At 39.5% G+C, this 22555-nt stretch overlaps 1 protein-coding gene across 9 annotated transcripts in view; it reads left to right on the forward strand.

The window, feature by feature from the left end:
• DGKH (diacylglycerol kinase eta) overlaps positions 1 to 22555 on the forward strand; it is a 180706-nt gene that overhangs the window by 64110 nt on the left and 94041 nt on the right. For 8 of the 9 annotated variants that reach the window (XM_077855528.1, XM_077855534.1, XM_077855532.1 and 5 more), the window contains exons 2-3: positions 9048 to 9158; positions 11969 to 12049. In XM_077855528.1, coding sequence (XP_077711654.1) covers positions 9048 to 9158; positions 11969 to 12049 — 192 coding nt within the window. Of the gene's footprint in view, positions 1 to 9047; positions 9159 to 11968; positions 12050 to 18942; positions 19056 to 22555 lie in introns of those variants that run through there. The other variant, XM_077855536.1, reaches the window with a different exon arrangement.

Below are 22555 nucleotides of genomic sequence, written 5' to 3' on the forward strand. Positions count from 1 at the left end.
GCATGTGCGTGCACACACACACACACACACACACACACACACACATAGTCTTTGTGTGATAATCTCCCTTTATATAAGCATTGGGCCCTTGTTCAAGAGTGTTATCTCTTTATTTAACCACTTAAAACACCTTTTCCCACGAGTATGACATGCTAAAATAGTACCTTACTTATGCGACTTGATATTTAATATAGCCTTTGGGGTTTATGACAGATATTTACACATTCGGTTTCATCCCCACAACTCTGAGGAAGGTGGCAGGTGATCTTTATCTTCACTTTACACATGGGGAATTTTGGTTCACAGATGTTGTTACTTCAATTTCTTACTTTCTGTTTCCTGATTACTCAATAATTTTTTTTATAAATTTATTTTTTATTGGTGTTCAGTTTGCCAACATATAGAATAACACCCAGTGCTCATCCCATCAAGTGCCCCCCTCAGTGCCCGTCACCCAGTCAACCCCACCCCCCGCCCACCTCCCCTTTCACCACCCCTAATTCGTTTTCCAGAGTTAGGAGTCTTTCATGTTCTGTCTCCCTTTCTGATATTTCCCACTTATTTTTTCTCCTTTCCCCTTTATTCCCTTTCACTATTTTTTATATTCCCCAAATGAATGAGATCATATAATGTTTGTCCTTCTCCGATTGACTTATTTCACTCAGCATAATACCCTCCAGTTCCATCCCCATCAAAGCAAATGGTGGGTATTTGTCATTTCTAATGGCTGAGGAATATTCCATTGTATACATAGACCACAGCTTCTTTATCCATTCATCTTTCAATGGACACCGAAGCTCCTTCCGCAGTTTGGCTATTGTGGACATTGCTGCTAGAAACATCAGGGTGCAGGTGTCCCGTTGTTTCACTGCATCTGTATCTTGGGGGTCGATCCCCAGCAGTGCAATTGCTGGGTCGTAGGACAGGTCTATTTTTAACTCTTTGAGGACCCTCCACACAATTTTCCAGAGTGGCTGCACCAGGTCACATTCCCACCAACAGTGCAAGAGGGTTCCCCTTTCTCCACATCCTCTCCAACATTTGTGGTTTTCTGCCTTGTTAATTTTCCCCATTCTCACTGGTGTGAGGTGGGATCTCATTGTGGTTTTGATTTGTATTTCCCTGATGGCAAGTGATGCGGAGCATTTTCTCATGTGCATGTTGGCCATGTCTATGTCTTCCTCTGTGAGATTTCTGTTCATGTCTTTTGCCCATTTCATGATTGGATTGTTTGTTTCTTTGGTGTTGAGTTTAGTAAGTTCTTTCTAGATCTTGGAAACTAGCCCTTTATCTGATACGTGATTTGCAAATATCTTCTCCCATTCTGTAGGTTGTCTTTTAGTTTTGTTGACTGTATCCTTTGCTGTGCAAAAGCTTCTTATCTTGATGAAGTCCCAATAGTTCATTTTTGCTTTTGTTTCTCTTGCCTTCATGGATGTATCTTGCAAGAAGTTACTGTGGCCAAGTTCAAAAAGGGTGTTGCCTGTGTTCTCCTCTAGGATTCTGATGGAATTTTGTCTCATATTTAGATCTTTCATGCATTTTGAGTTTATCTTTGTGTATGGTGCAAGAGAGTGGTCTAGTTTCATTCTTCTGCATGTGGATGTCCAGTTTTCCCAGCACCATTTATTGAAGAGACTGTCTTTTTTCCAGTGGATAGTCTTCCCTGCTTTGTCGAATATTAGATGACCATAAAGTTGAGGGTCTACTTCTGGATTCTCTATTCTATTGTTCCTGGGGCCTCACAGGATAAACAGTCCCCATTGAGCTTCACAGTGGCCTCATAGGATAAACAGGTTAAACAACCTTCACTGATTACTCAATAAATTGATTCACATATATTAATTGTTTTCTTAATGTCAGGTTATATGGCTGTATGGCCATATATGGCTATATGGAGGATGGAAAAGTAAATAAGATATAGGAGAGACACACAATTTAAAAAAAAATTTTTTAAGTCTATTATTAACATATAATGTATTATTGGTCTCAGAGGTAGAAGTCCAGTCTTATATAACACCCAGTGCTCATTACATCACATGCCTTCCTTAATGCCCATCACCCAGTTACCCTGTTCCCCCAAACCCCTTCCCCTCCAGCGGCCCTTAGTTTGTGTCTCTCTCGAGACACAGATTTTTAAAAATCTCTATACAACAAGACTAATGCTCTAAATTATGTATGAGCATAGTGCTATGGATATACCTAGGATGTACTGGTGGCCTGAGCCTTGGGGTAGGGGTTACAAGAAGCAAAGGACCATGTTATAAGCAGAAGGAAGAACTCATGAAAGAGACTGGACATAGGGAAGCATAGAGGGTTTGAGGATTAGCAAGTGCTTCTCTTCTACTCTGCTATTAGGTGAATTTAGGACTCTTGAAGATGAACCCGCACAAGAAGATGGGTCACTTGTGGAAGGGGGATCTGCATGCCCAGTTCATACGGCTAGAATTATTCTGTGGGTGATAGGAAACCACTGAACATATTAAACTAGAGTTTGACGGGATCAAATCTGTTGTTGGGGAATAATTCTGTCCATGGTGGAAAGAATGGACTAGTGGTGGGAAAAATGGATGGCATGGAGGACATTTAGGAAACTGTTGGGTCCAAGGGAGTTGGAGGAGCTTGGAGGTCCAAGGCAATGACAGGAGGAGTGGAAAGGGATGGACTGAAGAAATGAAATCTTACTATAATAAACAATACTTATGCTAGGGACTAAGATTAGTCAAGATAATATCTTGTCATACTACATTTTTAAAGAATTATGTATTCTTTTGTATCCACTCCCTTGTGTGTCATCATAGCACATATTGATATACAGGTATTAATTCCAATTTAGAGACTAAAGTCTATAAAACCAAAGGGACTTACCATTAAAGAAAGTCAAATAGGCTCAACGATATTATAGGTTCTGTACAGGCACACAAGAAGGCACAGACAGCATTCAGGAGCTTATATAACAAAAACAGATAAGGAAATGTATGTGTCAAAGAAAAATTTCCTATTCGAGGGGATAGAATTGACAATAGTTAAGAGAGATGGGGGCGAGGAGTGCCTGGGTGGCTTAGTCAGTGGAGCATGCTGCTCTTGATCTCTCTCGGTTGTAAGTTCAAGTCCCATATCGGGTGTAGAGATTACTTAAAAAATAAAATCTTTAAAAAGGGAGAGAGAGATGAGAAGGAAGTGGTGTGAAAACTCTCTCGACCCACGTCTCAGTCTGTTCAGGCTCCTATAAGAAAAATACCGTACACTGGAGGGCCTCCCCAACAAATTCATTTTTCACAGTTCTGGAGGCTAGGAAGTCCCAATCGGGGCACTGGCAGATTTAGTGTCTGGTGAGGGCTTGCGTTCTGGTTCATAGATGTCCATCATCTTGCTGTGTCCTCATGTGGCAGAAGGAACTGTCTGGGGTCTGTTTTATAAGGTCACAAATCCTAAAAGGCCCTACCTCCTAATAACAACAAATTCGGGGTTAGAATTTCACTTTTGGGAGGACACACAAACATTCAGTCCATAATAACTAATTTCATTCCCATTCCTTAGAAGAGAAGTTACGGGGTCATATTGGGACAAGATGAGGAGAAGCTATAGATTCTTCTGGAATTTTTGAAGACATCTGTAAAAGATGAGTCATCGCTGACATTTCCATTTCACTATATGAAGCGTTTCACCACACCTATTTGATGGCCAAAAAAAGTCAGCATACGAAAATGTACATTTATCAGATAATCGGGCAGTAACTGATTTTTCAAAAATTCTTTGCTTTATAAAATGGCTCACTGAGTGACTATTAAAATTGTGCTCTCCTTGGGACAGTAAAGTAGTATTCCACCCAAGGAGCTTCAACTTGTGGCACACAGGTGTTTCTGAAATTATAGGTGAAACCTTAGAGCACCCATGTGCTCTAATATTTTTTTAAAGATTTAAATGATTTTAAAATTTTTGAAAAGAGAGGGATGACTGGGTGTCTCAGCGGTTTAGCACCTGCCTTTGGGCCAGGGCGTGATCCTGGAGTCCCGGGATCGAGTCCCACATCAGGCTCCCTGTGTGGAGCCTGTTTCTCCTTCTGCTTATGTCTCTGCCTCTCTCTCTCTTTGTGTGTCTCTTATGAATAAATAAATAAAATCTTAAAAAAAATAAAAGAGAAATTACTTTTTTTGGAGCTAGACAGGGAACATGAAATAAGCAATTCCACAGCTTTAGGACATGAGACTACAGACCTCCTTGGAAAGCCAGCTAGATAAGAGAGTTTTCAACTTTAAGTTTATTTTATTGAAATAATTTTTTCCAAGGCCAAGTTCATTGAACTTTTTGCTTTTAACATCTGGAAACTGGGTTATTGGATTACAGCGAAGTCTACATGGCTTTACTGACTTTTCATAAGTGTTGGATAGCACTAAACTAATATCTGCCAGATTATATGACTGAATGTCAGTTAAATGTAAATGTTTCTAAGCTCTTTTTTGAGGGAAGGAACGGTGTATCCCTTGTCCTGGAGATTGTGAGCAAAATAAAAATAAAATTTAATACTTAATTTTAACAGGTTCTTAATTATGATTCTCTGATCATAAACTTTCTTTCATCTGCTACTAACTTCAAATTGTTATTCTAGTTGAACATGAACATTGAACATAATAAACATGATTTTAAGGAACGATTTCTTGTTTATTCACTTAGTATATGCAGTGTTTTGGGATTTTTGGACCAACACATGTTTTTCTCTGAACCACACTTGATAATATGATTATATTTTCTAGAGCTGTTGCAAATTAATCATTTTTTGTTATACTCCTTCTTTTATAAGAAGTGTTTGTTTAACTAGCCATATATAAACAGAAGTTTATTTTGAGGATTGACTTTCATGTGAATAAGTACTTTCTAGTTAAATATTTTAGATCCCATCTTTTAGAAGAAAGTAACCTAGCCTCAGAATGTCTTTTCTTTCTTCTTTTTTTTTTAAAAGAATTTTAAATTAACTGTGTAACATAAAGAAGTTTGTAAATGCATGAAGATAAGGACTGTGTCTTTCACATCTTCATATTCCCCCTACAGCCTCACACATTGCCGATTAATCCATGCTTATGCAACATTTAAAGAACATAAAGTGATACAGAAAAAAAAAAAACCAGATAAACTATTTGCTTTGAAAGGGACTATGTAAGGATCATCTCCAAATTAGCAATCAGGATAGATGGACATTTTCCTGTCTTCTTCCCATCTGTCCCCAACCCCTCAGTCAGGGATCCATATACCTTTGTGCATTGCAGCTGCTGGTTTTATATGCATGAAAAGAAGTGGGCTCAGACCCGCTGAATGCTGGAAAACCTAGTATCATATCCAGCCACTGTGCCCTGTTTTCTAATTCTTTCATTCTTTAAAAATACAAAGTTATCTGCATACTATTTTACTTTAGCTAAAAGCTGTTAAGGGCAACATTTACAGAGGCCCTAAAGTGTTAGCCAGTGTGTTAGATGGTGTAGGATGCTGTCTTTGCTCTTAGGAAGGTCACATTGTGGCTGGACCACACACAAGTAAGCCGGTGCCATCTGGTGCCATAGATGCTGTTATACACGTAGGGTAAGGCACTTCAGAGGGACAAAGGTGGGGTTACTGACTTCCTCTTAAGGGTCAGGGAAGCCATCACAGGGGCAGTGGCACTGGATCAGAGTTGAGATGGAGAAGGGTTTTCAAGATGGGCCAATTGAGGAGAAGCCATTTAGGGCGGAGGGAGGAGCGTGGGCAGGAGTAGGTGACGAGGTTGGAGAGATGCTGCAGGGTCTTCTATGGTACGTATGCAAGTTTGGGCTTTATGCTGTGGGAAAAATAGAATTAAGCTGTGGTATAACATAACCAGATTTTCATTTTAGCAAATCAGTCTGGTGTGCTGGGTGGCTTAGTTGGTTAAGTGGTCAGCTCTTGAATTTTGGCTCAGGTCATGATCTCAGGGTCCTGGGATCGAGCCCCGCATCAAGCTCTGGGCTCAGCAGTGGAGTCTACTTACGATTCTCTCTCTCGTCTCCCTCTGCCCCTCCTCCTGCTTGTGCTCTCATTCTCTCTTAATCTCTCTCTAAATAAATGAATAATAAGTAAATAAATAAGTAAATCTTAAAAAAAAAAAGAAAATAACTCTGATAACTATGTGGAGAATGAAGTAGGTTACTGATGCTTTCCTTAGTGCTTAAGAACATAAATAGGCCAAACTTGGCCTCATTGCCTTAAACAAAACTTTACAAAAATCCCAATACATTCACTTCTAGAACAACTGATTTGTTCTTCACGTGAGTTATATTTTTATGGTATTTCAGTACTTTGTGTTTGAGTGTAAGGGTTAGGACTCTCCCCTGGGTGCCACCAGATGCTCCAGCAGTGCAGCAACACCGCTCACTGCATCACTCTTCCTACACCCCTTTCTCTCGGTCTTTTACATCTGGTTGCCCAAGCCAAAGGCTTAGACTTTTCCTTGATTCTTCTCATTTCTCTTGCCCTTTATGCCTATCAGTAAACCCAGTGGATTCAACCTCCAAAATCACATCTCAAATCGCTCCACTTCTCTCCATCTCAGTGATGCGACAACTTGCACTCAAGTCCCTAGTGTCTCCCCCTTGGACACTTTCCCATTCTCGCTCTCCGGCTTCAGACATCCCACTAGCTTTTTGCACGTACAATAAAAAGTGAGTTCCCCACTGTGGCCTCATCTCCTGGCTTTTATCTCCTTTGACCTCATCTCTTGACGCTCTCCCCTTCTGCTCCAGCTGTTATTTGCCCTTACCGTGGCCTGCAGACACTTGTTCTCTTTCTTCTTCCAAGAAGCTCTTAGAATTTGGTGCCTGGCAAATACTCCCCGAACTTAATAGCATAATGATATCATAATAATAACACTTTCTGCCATTTATTGAATGTTTTCTGTAACCCAGACAGTGTGCTAAGTGCTCTCCGGCCATTATCGTATAATTAACTTAGATGCAACAAGCTTGTGAAGCTGGTCTTATTATTATTCCTGTATTTCAGGAGAGGAGACTGGGACAGATTGCTAAGGCAACTTGCCCAGCTTCCTATTTTCGGTGTGTGGTGGAGCCCGGCTTGAAGTCTGTCTGTCTGACTCCAAATCGAGCTCTGTGGTATGAAGTTTCAAAAATATTTTGTTATCACCAAAGTTTACAATTCCTGGAAGACAATCTCAGAGCAAGCTATCGAGAAAAATCTCTCCTTGACATTGAAAGTAAACACTAATAGAACTAGGCTATCTTACTGGTGACAACACATTTTTCTCAATAGTTTATGTCTTGTGGGTAATAAAAAACAATGTAGTGTAGAGCTTGGGAATAAACTCTGGAGTCAGACATGAGTTTTACCTCAGTACCTGCTATTCATTCATAGAGATCTGCATATTGTGTGTGCCGGATAATATTTTTGGCACTTGAGATGCATCACTGGGCCCTCCAGTGAGATGGGTTTAACATTTTGGTTCTATGAGCTGTTTTTGTCCTGGAGGCTCAGTATCTCATTACTGCTCTTTTATGAATTTGGTATAAACGTGACCCCCTCTTGGACCCCATCCCAAGGGGGGGCTATTGAGTCAGTCCCATGACATGTTTCCCAAGGACACTCTCAGTGGAGGACTGTAAGTTTAGTTTGCTATAAGTGTACTTTCCTTCTTCCTTCCTTTCTTCTTTCCTTCCAATTAAAATGAAGCATTGAATTTAACTTTATTAGATATAATAAACTCAGGTAAATTCTATTCTAAAAGGGGTAGCACAATAAACATAATCCATCGGCAAATTGCATCATACATTAGAAGAGGATAGTAAGGGCTTTGTGTGAGGGAGTAAGTAAGATGAGGGAAAATATGGAGATCGCATTGTGGTATTGATAAGAAGTCAGGGTTGTGGGTCTCACTGAGAAGGTCAGAGACTTGAAGGAGGTGAGGAGTTGGTCAGATGGATATCTGAGGGAAGAGCAGCCTAGGAGGAGAGAGTATGTGGTGTCCAGACCTAAGACGAACATGCATGGCCACTGAAAAGCAAAACATCATTGTGGACAAAGGGAGGGAGCGGTACTAGAGGATGCCGGAGGGTTCTAAGTATCTTGTTGGTGATAATGAAATGAATTTCATACATGAAGTATGGGGTCAGACTCAGCACAGGGTCTGGCTCAGAGCCACAGAGCCCCTACCTGCCTTCTCCAGCCACGTCTCCTGTTGCTCCCTCACCGCCAACCCTACTCTGTCTTCATAAACGAAAATTCTTTGAAGATTCCCCAAATATGCATGCTGTTTTAAGTCTTTCTACTTTTGTACACACTTAAAATAGGCTTCTCCGTCCCTTGTCATTCTGATCAACTCCTTTAAGACATACCCCGGGCTCTCCTCTGGGAAGACTTCTTCGACTCCCTCTGAAGGAGCTGATGCTTCCACTGTGCCGGACCACTACGCATAGTGCTTTGACTCTGTTTGTACAATAATACATAGTTAATGATAACATTTAATGAGCACTTACTACATGCCATGCAGTAAGTCCTTTATATGTTTTTAACGTATTCCTCACAACAACCCTGTAAGGTATGTCATGGTGTTGTCCCATTTTCCAGATGAATAATAAAGGCGTGAAGAAGTTCAATAACTTTCCTAAGATCCTCCAGTCACTAAGTGTTGGCATCAGGAGGTAAATAGAAAGTTTCTGGCTCTAGAGTCCATGCTCTTAATCATTACATGAAATTGCCCCTCTACGTTTTCCACCATTATTGAACACTTACTATATACGAGGCAGTGCGCACGTCACACTGAAGGGGGGTATTAGTTTGGTGCTTGTGTCTCCTCTATTATGTGTGACTACTTGGAGGACAGGGAACCATGTCAGATTTACCTTTGCTCTTTGGGGCTTTACATATAGCCTTCCTTGGTTGGTCAGAAAGAAGAAATTACTCTCTCCTTTAATTTATAGGACCTGGGAAATAATATTTAAAATATCAGTGATAGTGTGTCATTAATTCTGAACTTTATTTGGTTTGGAATTTCATTTTAATCATATTGTTGTGCTTCTGTCTCTCCCCAGACCAGTATTAAAGAGGGACAACTGTTGAAGCAAACCAGTTCCTTCCAAAGGTGGAAAAAGCGTTACTTCAAGCTTCGAGGCCGTACGCTTTATTATGCAAAGGACTCCAAGGTAATTTGGAAGAATATTACTTGCAAGCACCTGAGGTTATGGATGGATTAAAAATGTTGGTTCTATGAACTTTTTGTCTTGGTGCTCACTAGAGCCTTACTGTTCTTCTGTGAATTCAGTATGAGTGTGATCCATCTTGGACCAAATCCCAAGGGAGTCTATTGAAGTCAAGTTTCATGGCGTGTCTATGGAGGACAGCCTTATGGGAAGGTTCTAGTATGGTTTTCTTTCTTCCTTTCCTCTTCCCTTAAATGAAAGTAGAACATTAAATGTAACCTTATTAAATGAAATCGGCTCAAAATTTTGGGTCCCCCCCCCACCTTCCTTGCTACCTTTGACCAGGAGAGAGAAAATTGCTATAATTGCCAAGAATCCATCATCTGGTTTTAGACAGGAGTTTGTGTCCCACTTCCAGCACATTCCAGTAGAGTGGCTGCGGGCTGCATGCCTTGTTTTGAGGAGGCTTAAATGAGATAATATACGTGGTGCCTGATACAAAACAATCTCTCAATTATGCTAGCAGTTAAGAATAAAAACCATAGTGAAATGAAATCTAGGCTTTACATAACTTTTATATGACAGTCCAAGAAAGTAAGAATGATGTGGTTTGGGAAGAGAAAACTTAGTAATGAGGAGTTTCCATTTAAAGCTGATATTTTAGTGTTCCTTGAAAATATGGAGATTTCTTGCTACTGTGTCAGTTGAACAATTGATAATTTCCATAGTAAAAAAATAATGTTCCTGATATAATTAGTAGAGTTATACCCTGGGAGGTAAAATCAAATATGCAAACAAATGTAATTCTTAGTTTATGCAGCTGTACAAGCAATAACCAAATAAAGTAATCTTATTTTAAAAGTCGTTATGTTCGAGGTTGTCCCTGACTTGGCTCCATGCTGCCTTTCTACATTCATCTCTAGGCGGCACTGAGCACTTGATAGCCTTTGGCCCTGCCCCATGTTTACCACCCATAGATGACTTTCCCTCTGTCTCCACTTGATGAAATTCCCTGTTTTCTCTAAGATCCCCTCAAACAGTCTTTATTCCACCATTCACAAGAGCAAGAGTTTAAATGTTTTCTTCTGGAGAAATGACCTGTGACCTTCCATAGCATTCTGTACTATTTCTTCTCTTGCATTTTCAATAGGCCATCTTATATTACAATTAGTTATGTCTGTTTCTTCTCCTGTGCTAGATTATAAATTCTTTCTGGTCAGGGAACAAGTCTAATAGATTGCTTGGAGTGAAGTGGACTTGCGTACCCTTTAGGGATCTTGGAATGATGGTGGAAGCTATCAGATGAGGGGCCCTTTTCTTTCTTTTTTCTTTCTTTCTTTCTTTCTTTCTTTCTTTCTTTCTTTCTTTCTTTCTTTCTTTCGTAATTTTATTTATTTTTTTGAAATTTTTTAAATTTTTTTAATTTTTTTGAATTTTTAATTTAAATTCAGTTCAGTTAACACATACTGTTATTAGTTTCAGGGGTAGAATTTAGTGATTCATCAGTTGCATATAATACCCAGTGCTCATTCCATCCAGTGCTCTCCTTAATGCCCATCACCCAATTACCCCATCCACTACCCACCTCCCTTCCAGCAACTCTCAGTTTGTTTCCTAGAGTTAAGAGTCTCTTATGGTTTGTCTCCCTCTCTGTTTTCAACTTTTTTCCCCCCTTCCCCTATGATCCTCTGTTTTGTTTCTTAAATTACACATAGGAGTGAAATCATGTATGTGATAATTGTCTTTCTCTGACTTATTTCACTTAGCATAATACCCTCTTGTTCCATCCACGTCATTACAAATGGCAAGATTTCATTCTTTTTGATGGCTAAGTAGTATTCCATGTATATATATCCCGCATCTTTATCCATTCAACTGTCGATAGACATCTGGGCTCTTTCCATAGCTTGACTATTGTGGGTAATGCTGCTATAAACATTGGGGTGCAGATGGAAGGGGCCCTTTTTCTGCCATTCTGGAGATTCTCTGTTATACCTGTCTTGCTGCAAGAACATTGAATGAGTATGAACAATGACCAGCTGACTGAAAGTCAGAAGGATATGTTTATTTCACATAATTTCCTAATCTCTAAATTGAACATCGTTAAAGATTCTATTTCTGTGGAGTTTTTATCATTGACACTTTCTGATTAAAACCACTTTTAAAAGTGCAAAAGAAACATCATTTTATATTTGCAGAGCACATTCACCTTCTCATTCAAACCCATTTTTGGATGAGGAAAATAAGTTTCTGAAAGTTCAGTAACTCACCATGATCCAAGCCAGGACTAGTTCTCATCTCACTTAGCAAATGTGGGAATGATAATGCTGCCTCTGCTTTCCTGGCAAAGTTGTTTCAGGCTGTTGCCTGTCAAGACGCATTGCTGTGTGTGTGTGTGTGTGTGTGTGTGTGTGAGAGAGAGAGAGAGAGAGAGAGAGAGATAGTACACGCACATGTGTGAACGAGTGCATGACACACTGAGTTCCCCATAAATTATACTTCTAGAAAACACAGAACATTTTGCATAGAAACTCTGTGCCACAGTGTTCTTTAAAGACCTTTTCAGTTTGGGATTTATGAGTTAGTTTTACTTTGTGGCTTTACTCTAAGAAGAAATTGCAAAGAACCACTAATGACTTTTTTTTCATTTTCTATTCCTAATCCTTAACATAGCTTTGTAGTCATGACCTGATAGCAGAAAATAATAAATAAATAAATAAATAAATAAATAAATAAATAAATAAATAAAATTATTGATGAGTATGGAGTTAGGTTTTCATTGAATGTGTTTGTGTTTTTTTTTTCATTAACAGTCTCTGATATTCGATGAAGTTGACCTCTCAGATGCCAGTGTAGCTGAAGCAAGCACAAAAAATGCTAACAACAGTTTCACGGTATGGCTATATTCTGCTGACTTCCTTCTTAAAAGTTATAGAATGACTTTCCTGAACATGTACAGAATGTCCTCTTCCGTTACCAACTGTGTGTCAACTTACCCGTGTTGGAGTTCCTGCCAACCCAATAAAGTTGAAAGTTGTTGTGTACCCAGTACTATTCATGATTGTTTGGGTCAATAAACCAATGTATTAAATGTGTTTTTTGAAAGTATTTACAATGTTTTCCATTTTAGGCCTTCTAATTTTAGTGATTTAAATTTTTCACTCCTTTTAAATTTAATACTTCAGCTATAATTCCATTGTTTTGGAATATTCAGAAAATCTGTTTCTTACCTTTGATATTAAAAATAATATTTTTCCCTTCTCTTCTGCGTTTTACTCTATTTCTGTCGTTCAGGCAGCTGCTATAGGTCAGGTCTTCATTTATTCTCATGTAAGTAATTCGTTTGATAGCTACTTACGAGGTATCCTCTGTTCTAGTGAATTCTTTTCCAGTTACAAATCACATTGCTTGAAAGAACTCACTGGCTCACTGTTGCCTGTCAGGTTTCATCTGCAGCTCCATCCTCAAGCTTTGTAAAATCATACCTCTGCATTCTAGCGTTACTGAGACTCTGTCCTCCTGCACCCCACCGGTCCGGCATTTCCATCTGTGCCTGGACTTTTCCCATTCCTCCTGGCTTGAATGAGTTCTCCTCCATCTGTAGCTGTTAAAATTCTACCAGTTTATCTCAGAGATCTCCTCCTTCTACTTCTTTCATGCAAAAAACATGACTTGAATACGCACCACATGTTAGACACTTGGGCTAAGCAACAGAGATTCAGAGATGAATACATATATTGTTACATCCCTCACAATATTCACAGTAGAGCTCAGTGATGCTCCTCCGGGGTGGCTTTTATAACTATATATTCCTGGGTCCTGTGAGATGCATTGCTTTTGCTGTGGTGTTGCCCCCATCCACACTCCTAGGCCCTGCTAAGGAAGCTACCGCTACTGACAGTGTTGTGCTGTGTCCATCTCCCGGGTTTGCCAGGGCAGGGAAGACAGACAGATGGACAAATAGAGAGCAGTGCCATGATAAGGTAGGCACTGGTGGGGGCAGGGGTGGGGGAGGAAGCAAATGCATTCAGATTCAGCCATATGGATTTACAGGCACGTGGGATAATCCGTGGTGTAAAATATTCCTGCCCCCCTTCCCACCTCCCCAGGGAGAGTTGAGTTTGACGAGAGGAAAGCCAAGAATAGAATCCTGGGAAAATGTTAAAATTTAAAGTTTGACCAATGAAAACAAGAGCATTCTGAAGTATGGAAGGAGTCTTAGGAGGTGATGATGTTAGGAAAAGCCTGGGGAAGATTGTTTTAGGATGGAAGTTGTTAAACATCCAGTACTGTAGGGAGGTCAAGTCAGAGAAGAAATGAGAAGTGTGTGTGGAATTTGGTAACTTGGAGGTCGTTGGGTCACATTAATGGGAATGACTTCCGGGAGAGGGTGGCTTGCATCAGGCTGCACTGTGGAACAGGTGGCAAGGCCAAGAAGCCCGGATGGATTGCTTTTTTGAAAAGCTCGGCTGTAAGAAGGAGATCAAAGATAACTAGAAGACTGTTCAGGCTTAAATAGTTTTGTTGTTCTTGTTCTTTTGCTTTGTTTTTAAAATGGGTTTTGAGTGTGTCTGTATGAAGAGAGGAAAGAATTGTTGTTGGACTCGAAAGTTGAAGCATCAGGAGAGAGAGGGGAGAATGGATGGAAGGATTCCTGCTGAGTACATGGAAGGGCATGGGAGCCAGAGCCCACTTAGAGACTAGCGTTGACTGGGAGACAGAAAGCTTATGGAGGTAGGTGTGTGCAAGAAGTTCGTTTATTCCAGACCCCGATACTACTGTTCTCTCAATAAAATTGAAGACGAGGTCTCTCAATAAAATTGAACCCTGTGAGTCAGGGTTTACGTGGATTTGGAGAAGCTTCTGTAGAAAATGAGAGTTGAAAATTGAACGGGGACCTGGAGAAGACTCTGAGGTAATAAATAGTGTCTAACGAAGACAGAGATCAAGTTAAGTAATGTACCTACATCCTATGCCTGTCACATTTTCTTCAAGGTGGGGAGAGAGAGAGCAACAAGGTTCGTCCAGGGTTGATGTTTATAGGCATATTGGACAGAAAGATAAAGGTATTGTTGGATACTTGAGGGATCAATAACTCATCCATCTTCCCCTGTGTTCTTAGTTCCTGAGAATAAAACATAGGGAGTGAGGGACAGCTTATTCATGGCCAAACAGGATCCAACAACCACTAAATTCTGAGCTTCTGATAAATTGTTGCTTCTTTTTCCTTCCTCTCAAATAAAGGTGGAATAAGGTGATGAACCACTTGCCTTCCCTAGGGAGTGAACGGTAGTCTTCTTCCCTCTGTGGATACTCATGGGGGAGTGAGCAGTAAGGGTTTTCCCTCAACAGGGATCTAGAGTTTAGTCTGAAAGAAGGTCCCAAAATTTAATATTTGAAGAATGGAACAATCTCAGGTAAAGACAAGGTGTCTAGAATGTTGATTTAGATAAAGGTAAAAGGAAGTGAAAAGCTTTGATTTGAGAGAGGTTATCTTTCGTAGAACTCTTTCTTGAACCTCTAAGTCTCTCCTCTAGTGCCTTTCTTACTATGGAACTCACTGTATTCTGCTTTATATTTAATTAGGTGCTTATGTTTATTATAATCTCCCCAGGGACAGGCTGTCATGTCATTTTACCTCATAGTATCTTCTCCGTTAAGTCTTTGTTGATTTAATTAATAAGATGAAAGTTGATTTTACACATGAGAAGACGTTTTGTTGAAATATTTTCAAGGGATTTATCCACTCGACCAAATGCTATTTCTGAAGTTTGTTGGGCTAGAAATGTGGACACTTAATGGTTAGAGTTTTACGGCAAATGAGTTTGGTAGAACTTTCTAGGGCATAAAATAGAATAAGGGATAGGTTTCTAACCAGTAATTGACAGTCTTCCCTATCTTTAAATATTTAAATATCCTACCTTTCTGGATTGCATGGATTGGTATTGATGGTGTTATTTTGGCTAGTTCATGTCAAAGGTTAATGTGTAGTTGGTGGTGCTACGGCTGGAGAATGCAGGAATGGCCAAATTCAGCTTCACTACAGCAATGCTTTGAAGTCCCTAAGAATGATATATTGACAAGGGATAATAGGAAATGGAAAATCTGTGATCAGCAAATGGAAAATGGAAAAGCTGTGCTTTGCCTGAAAACCTGATGCCAAACTCTCTAGTACAGTGGGTTTGAGAGCAACAGTTCTAGAGAGCTCCACAGAAACTGACCTCACGTGGGAAGTTACTTAGCATTGTTTCTGCAGCATTTTGTCGGTTATGAGTGAGTCACTGAGGTTGGCCGAGCTTCATGGGATGGGAACATAGACACTGTGAGAGTGAGAGGATATGTAGACATAGTTCAGACCTACCTCCTCAGTGGTTACTTTTCCCTTTTCCATCCTTGCACAGACCTGTGATTCCATCCCCAGAGTTAACAATTGTCTTTTTTTTTTTTTTTGGTTGTCTAAATCACCTCAGGCACACATTGGTTTTCTATTGCTTTGTGACAAATGACCACAAATCTAGTGGCTTAACGCAATATCCATTTATCTATTTCTCAGCATAGCCAGATGCCTCTCCTCCAGATCTCACAATGTTGAAATTAAGAGATTTTTATATATATATATACATACATATAGATATGTATACACACACACACACACACAGACACACACGCATATTTAATTACATTAAATCGGATCATTTTGACCTCGGTTGGAGTTTTGGGTTTCACAGGTGTCTTTGCAATAGACACCACTGATGGTGACAATAAAACCCTGAAAGCATTTTTCACAACGTTAGGTGTCGGTGACATGATCAGGGAATGGAAAAGGACAGCCCCTGACAGCATTATTGGCCTTTCATAGGCCTTCAGGATTCATTAATGTTCATCATTAATTTATGTGTAGTTTAAATTCTACAATAGCATTTTCTCTCTTTTTTTTTAAGATTTTATTTGAGAGAGAGCATGAAAGAGAGAGAGAAAGAGAGAGCACACAAGCAGGGGGAAGGGATAGAGGGAGAAGCAGACTCCCCACAGAGCAGGGAGCCTGATGCACGGCTCGATCCCAGAACCCCAGGATCATGACCTGAGCCGGAGGCAGAGGCTCAAATCGACTGAGCCACCCACGTGCCCTCCCATAGCACTTCTATGACTATGGCATCTATAACACATTCCCAATTTTTTCGTTCATTTTTTAAATTATTCATTTCCTTTTTGATTTTATTGACTTCTGCATGGCATTCCGGAGTTTTATTTTCATTTGAACATTTTTATGTTTCACACACTTCTGTACTGTAGCAAACATGTTCTTCTACTAGACTGGAGAGAAGAATTGACTCCCCTGCTAACCCCAGGTCACATAGGTGCATCCCTAGAAAGGGTCCCAGCCCTCCCGAGCTTTAATCCAGGGCTCTCCCTTTTCACATAGGGTTCTTTCCATCTGGTTAGTCTTTGCCTCTGTTTTCTTTCTTCTCACACCCACTGCTCTCTGTCTCTTTCTCACTAGTCATGATGTGTATATCCCAGCTTATGGTGGCTTACTCAGTGGCAGACCTTAGACTGTGAAGTCAGACAACATGGGTTTGTGTCCTGGCTTGGCCCTCTCTCGTTATGTGACTTTGGACAAATTACTTAACCCCTGTGAATCTGTATTCTCACCGTAACGGAGGATATCAGCGGGGTTATGAGGATTAAATGAAATGTGATAATTCCCTACAATCCCCAGCAGAGTGATGAGCACATACAGTATACTAAGTGCTAGTCGCTGTTATTATCCTGGAGTTATGATCCCACCTGTTCCTTTCACAAGTGATAGTGTGTTGCCAATTCCTAACAAGTTTGGGAATTCTGAAGGAGAACATGGATGAACTTTATCTGGAGAAAAAAATCCACCTGCCTCTCTTTCAGAGGTGTGGTGAAGATTTATTTCCACTTTTATCTTATATTAATAGATGTTATTGGGAAAAGCAACCGTTCTGTAATGGTCATTCCTTTGTTAGCTATATGGATATGCTAAAGAAGAGCTCTTAATGATTTGAGAGTCATCGCGATCACATGGAAGACATTAGACTTTATTTTTTTTTAAAGATTTTATTTATTTACTCATGAGGGACACACAGAGAGAGGCAGAGACATAGGCAGAGGGAGAAGCAGGCTCCCGTAGGGAGCCCTATGCAAGACTCGATCCCAGGACCCCGGGATCACAACCTGGGCCAAAAGCAGAGGCTCAACCACTGAGCCACCAAGGCATCTGTACATTAGACTTTCAAAATGTGCTATTCAAATGACCATTTTCTTTCAATTTTAAGGACAGGCTAAATGTTAAATACACGAGTCATCATTTTAAAAGAAATTATTGTATTGACATTGTTAAAACTTATTTTGGAAGTTTATGAAGAAAACATTTTTTTTTAACTAGAAAGAAATGCAGAGGTAATTTATTTGATTTATTTAATACTCTTAACATTTCTAGTGAGTGATCTATGAGTGTGCTTGGAATGTCAGGGTGACTGCACATCCATGCTGGCTTACCCGGTTGTGTGAACCACAGATACCATGTGGTAGCACTTATTTTTAGAACTAACCAAGCCCTGGAACAGAGTCCTATTAGTTTAGGGGTCACTTGCCACAGCCAACATGACTGAAGGTTGATTAGCACTAGAGTTGATGCCTCCAAAGAAGTTTTAGAAAGTATGTATGAAAAACAAGCCAATAATGAGAATATACGGCACGTAAAATGCCAAAAATTATACATTTGTGATGTAGTTGAAATGAGCAGGCTGTGTTTTAATGGGAGGGGGAAAATGTGTTTCTTTAATGTGTACTTTGTTTATTTTGTTTTTCCCTTAGCTTCCTCTGTTATTATAATCCAGTTCATCTTCTCTCTTAAGAGAGATACCACATCCTTTGAACCTAAGTATCAGTTTACTTTTATCCATTAGTATCTCAATCTTTAGTTACGAAGGAAGGGATGAAATGTTATTTTTATGTCATTTGTGAATACACATCACAGAACACAGGTTATTAAAACACAGGTTTTAAATAATCATTTAAGTAATCACTTAGACAAATAAATTGCCTACTCTGATGATGATATTTATTGTAACTATTATGTGCCTCTTCTAAATGCTGATAATCCTTTCAATTCTTTAAATAAATCCTGTAAGGTAGATGCCATTGTGCTCTCCATTTTAGATGAGACACCTGAAACAGAGAAGTGAGCACCTAACACATGTAATAACTAGAATCTGAACCCATTTGGGTCACCTGACGGCACTCTGTACTCTTGACCTCTCTGCTATCTTTATTGTGGAACTTTCAAGAAGTATGGTTCAGATAGTATTCCTCTAATTGTATTTTATGTTTCAGTTGTCTTTTCTCCTCCAGGTCAATCATAGAGTCTTATATTGCATTACCAGCTATATAGCTAGCACTTGCTGGTCCTACTGCCAATTTAGAATACTACATTTTATTTTGGGCACTGTATTTTAAATAGAAATGTTGATAAAGAGCTCACAGAGGAAGGTGACCAATTTTATACAAAGGTCTGGGAAATCATGAGATTGCCATTAGAGGCCACTCTTTATCTTAAGATTTGGGAACATGTGACATCTTTTTAATGTTCGAGGGATTATCATGCATAAGAGGCAGTTGACAGGTTTTGTGTTACTGCAGTGTGCAGGACAAAGATTCACAGTTGAATTCACAGAGGGACAATTTTAACTCTACTTAAAAGAGAACTTTCTAACTTGAGTCATCTGATAGAACAGGCCTCTTGTGATGTAATGGCTCTGTCCATTATTAGAAATCTCTAGTCCTCTCATCCCCTGTGAACTGGAAGGGGTCTTCAAGAACAGAGTTCTCAGAGCAGACTCAGGTTCAGAGAGCTGAAATGAATTTCTCAAGGTTGGATGACTAATAGCTATGCACAGCTAGTGTGGAATTCAGAGCTCCCAGCTCCTGGAGTTTGTTGAGAGTAGGCAAGGAGGAGTGGATTTAGAGATTGCCGGGCACTTGACACACACTGTCTCATTATACCACCCAGCAAGAGCTGAGTGACCATCCTTCAAGAGCGCTGTTGGAGAGATCTTTGCATGGCATGTGTATGTGGGAGGGAGTGAGAGGGGATGGTAGACACTGAAATTTCCTTGCAGAAGCAAAGACTGTCTTCCTTACCACTGGATCCCCAGGGCTAACACCAGACCTGGCACAGAGGGGAAAGACAATAAATATTTGCCTAAGGAATGAAAGAATGTGTCTTGTTGAATGAATGTTGAATGATACTTGTAAACTCTAGTTTTCCTTTGGGAGAAATGTGTCATTTCAAGATTTAGCTAGAGAGCAAAGTTCCCTGATTTCCCCAGTGAGGTTGGATTATTATATGCCCACAAGTATTTGTATTCTAGTTGAACTCTACATTGTGACTCAGATGATTTTTTATCAACAATAAGTCTTATAAACATGATTCTTGCTGTGATTAATGATTGCGGTGGTCTCCTGATTATTCGATGCATGATAGTGGCAAACCACATGTTTTTTATACCTATATTGGCTAAATCTATTTTATAGCACTCTAAAATGATACCACATTAATGCAATTTGACTGGTTGTTTTGCCTCTTAACATGGACTTATACGTAGTGTAGAGGGCTTTATTCTATGAAAGCTGAATATTTACAAGTGGGGTTTGAAATTTGCATTCTTTTTTCCTCTAACTTGGACATCAGACTTTTAGAAATGAATTATCTTATCATTGTTTCTGTAGGGGTATCATGTTTATCTTTTCATTTAATGATACAGAATCTTTTCCAAGAGTCTCACCCAGAGAAATACTTCTTAATGTTATCATGAGCTTCCTCAGACCAGAGTCCTAGGAAACAAGAAACCGTTGGTCCTTTTGTAGCTAGACTAAAAAAATCTTGGAGTGCTCTAAGAAAAGTATGAGAACAAATCAGCTAATCCTTCTCCCTTTGGAAACCTTTTTTTTTTTTTTTTTTTAGAGACACACAGAGAGAGAGAGAGAGAGAGAGAAAGAGGCAGAGACATACATAGGCAGAGGGAGAAGCAGGCTCCATGCAGGGAGCCCGATGTGGGGACCCCGGAATCATGCCCTGAGCCGAAGGCAGGTGCTAAACCACTGAGCCACCCAGGTGTCCCCTTTTGGGAACGTTCGTAGGAATTTAGAGTTGCTGTTTTGTACAAGTAAAGTGTTGTTTATGTGAGTATGTTTTAGGTTGGATGGATAAAAGCATGTCCCCCAGTAAGGACTGACAGGACTACACTCAAAAGTGCTGCTGAAAAACTTCTAAAAGATTTTAACCTAAGGTTAAATATAATATGACCAAGATACACACTTTACAGCATAGGTGGTAAAGAAAGTTTGTTTTTTTTTTTAAGTCCTTGGGTTCATCAGTGCCTTCATATTATCTAGAATTAGCAGAGGTAGAGAAAAGTACTGTTTATGTGTGCCAAGGCATACATACCAGGCTACTCACCCATTGTAATAGCACAAGATTGGAAATAACCCAAATGTGCCAGTTAGACTGGTTGAAATGAATTATGACATATTTCACATAGTACAATGTTTGTAACCACGAGAAAGAAGGAATCAGTTCTGTATGTAATAAAAATACTCACTGAGCTCCAAGTATTATTCAGTGTGAAAAGCCAGATGTGGAACAATGTGCTTGTATAAAATGTTAGGCTGTGTTTGTTACTCTGTGCAGGTGGGGTTTGTGTGTATGGGCCCACAGCCATGTATTTAAACCTTGAAAGAGCACATATTTGTTGTCTATGCAGAGAATCTCTCTGGAGAGATACATCGAAGCTGACATACTTGCCTTTAGGAAGGAGACATGGTGGCTGGGGGGCAGATTTGGGAGAGAGATGGGCTTTTCATCCTCAATACATTTTGAATTTTTTTGTTTCACAAATGCTTATTACTTATTCAGAGGAAATTCTAAATGCTTCATGGAAGCCCTTTCTGGCAGCTTCCTATCAGATGCCTTTGACAAGAGTGATGGGCTTTGCAGGAAGCTCAATTTGGACGCTGCTACAGTGTCCAAGGAAACATGATAAGGGTACATATCAGACCATCTGTAACGGGAGGGAAGGAAGCAATGTATGAGCGATCTTGTGGGAAAGACTGGAGAGCTGTGGCCAGCAGGAAGGGGGACAAGAGAGGAGGAAACTAACGTAGAGTTTGGAAGGATTGCTATATAAATGATGCCTTTAATTAAGGGTAGAAAATTTGAACACAAGTAGGTTTATTGGTTGTAAAAAGAAGACATTGTGAGTTAGACACTATGAATTTGAAATGATGGGAAGGCATCCTGGTGATGCTAGTAGGCAATTGAGAGATGCTTTGAAATGGCTTTAAAGTGCTCCTTTGGATCATTGGCATGGTTCTTTTTTTAAGTTTCTAGCATATTCAAATGTCTTCTCTATTCCTTAAGTATGATTATGGTGTAATGGAAAATTTAGGCTTTAGAAATGTTTTAGTTTTGTGGTGACTGGTACAAACAAGATAATTATTTTGCTTTGAACTTTCCCATCACATATGTGTTCCGTACAAAGCAATTTACGGTTATAAACCAATAGAGCTTGTGCCAAGGGAATGAGGCTAATGCTCTGTTCCAATCTGTGGTACATTCTGAAAATATTAAATGAGTGGTAAAACTTTTACTGTGTCCATTAACTAATACTCACTGGTAATTTGCAGTAGAAGTGTATGTGACAGCCTACATAAATAATTTCTAAAATCACCGTGACCCTTGTTATTGCAATTAATACTGAAAAAAACCCCTCTCAAATAAGATGCTTTATATGATTATATATCCTGTTAATATTTTTTTTTTCTAGACGTGCCTGGTTTGCAGAGACCTATCTATGCTAGCACATTTACTATTGTTGTTGTTGTTATTATTATTATTCATTTACCAGCTCATCTTAGTAATTTTCTTGCTCATCTTTAAAGTATGTGCAAGTATGTATAGGATTAAAATATAACTGTACAGTTTCCCTGATTATTTTTAAGAGGAGAAAAAGTGAGCAGCACGTCAAGTCTTTTCTGCTTATTCTTCTAGGGTACCATCAGTAAATTTTTTGCTATCCTTTCATTCTCTAGTAGATGGCTAGGAAGGCAGACAGAATTTTGTTTCAAATCCTAAATGTACTTGTGACCTCGGGCAAGTGACAAGCCTCCTTTCTGAGGTTCCTCAAATGCTAGTTTTGGGGTTGTGTAGATGAGATAAGTATCTTATCTAAATCTTATTTATCTTATATAAATAATGTTTTATATTTAGCACACACGGGTCCTGGCCTGTTTGAATTACTCCGTAAGTGGTAATTCTGATTATTTTGGACTTGCAAGCTATTTCCTTTTCATATGTGGAAGCTGGAATCATC

The sequence above is a fragment of the Canis aureus genome, chromosome 17 (genome assembly GCF_053574225.1).
Source record: "Canis aureus isolate CA01 chromosome 17, VMU_Caureus_v.1.0, whole genome shotgun sequence".
NCBI lineage: Eukaryota > Metazoa > Chordata > Mammalia > Carnivora > Canidae > Canis > Canis aureus.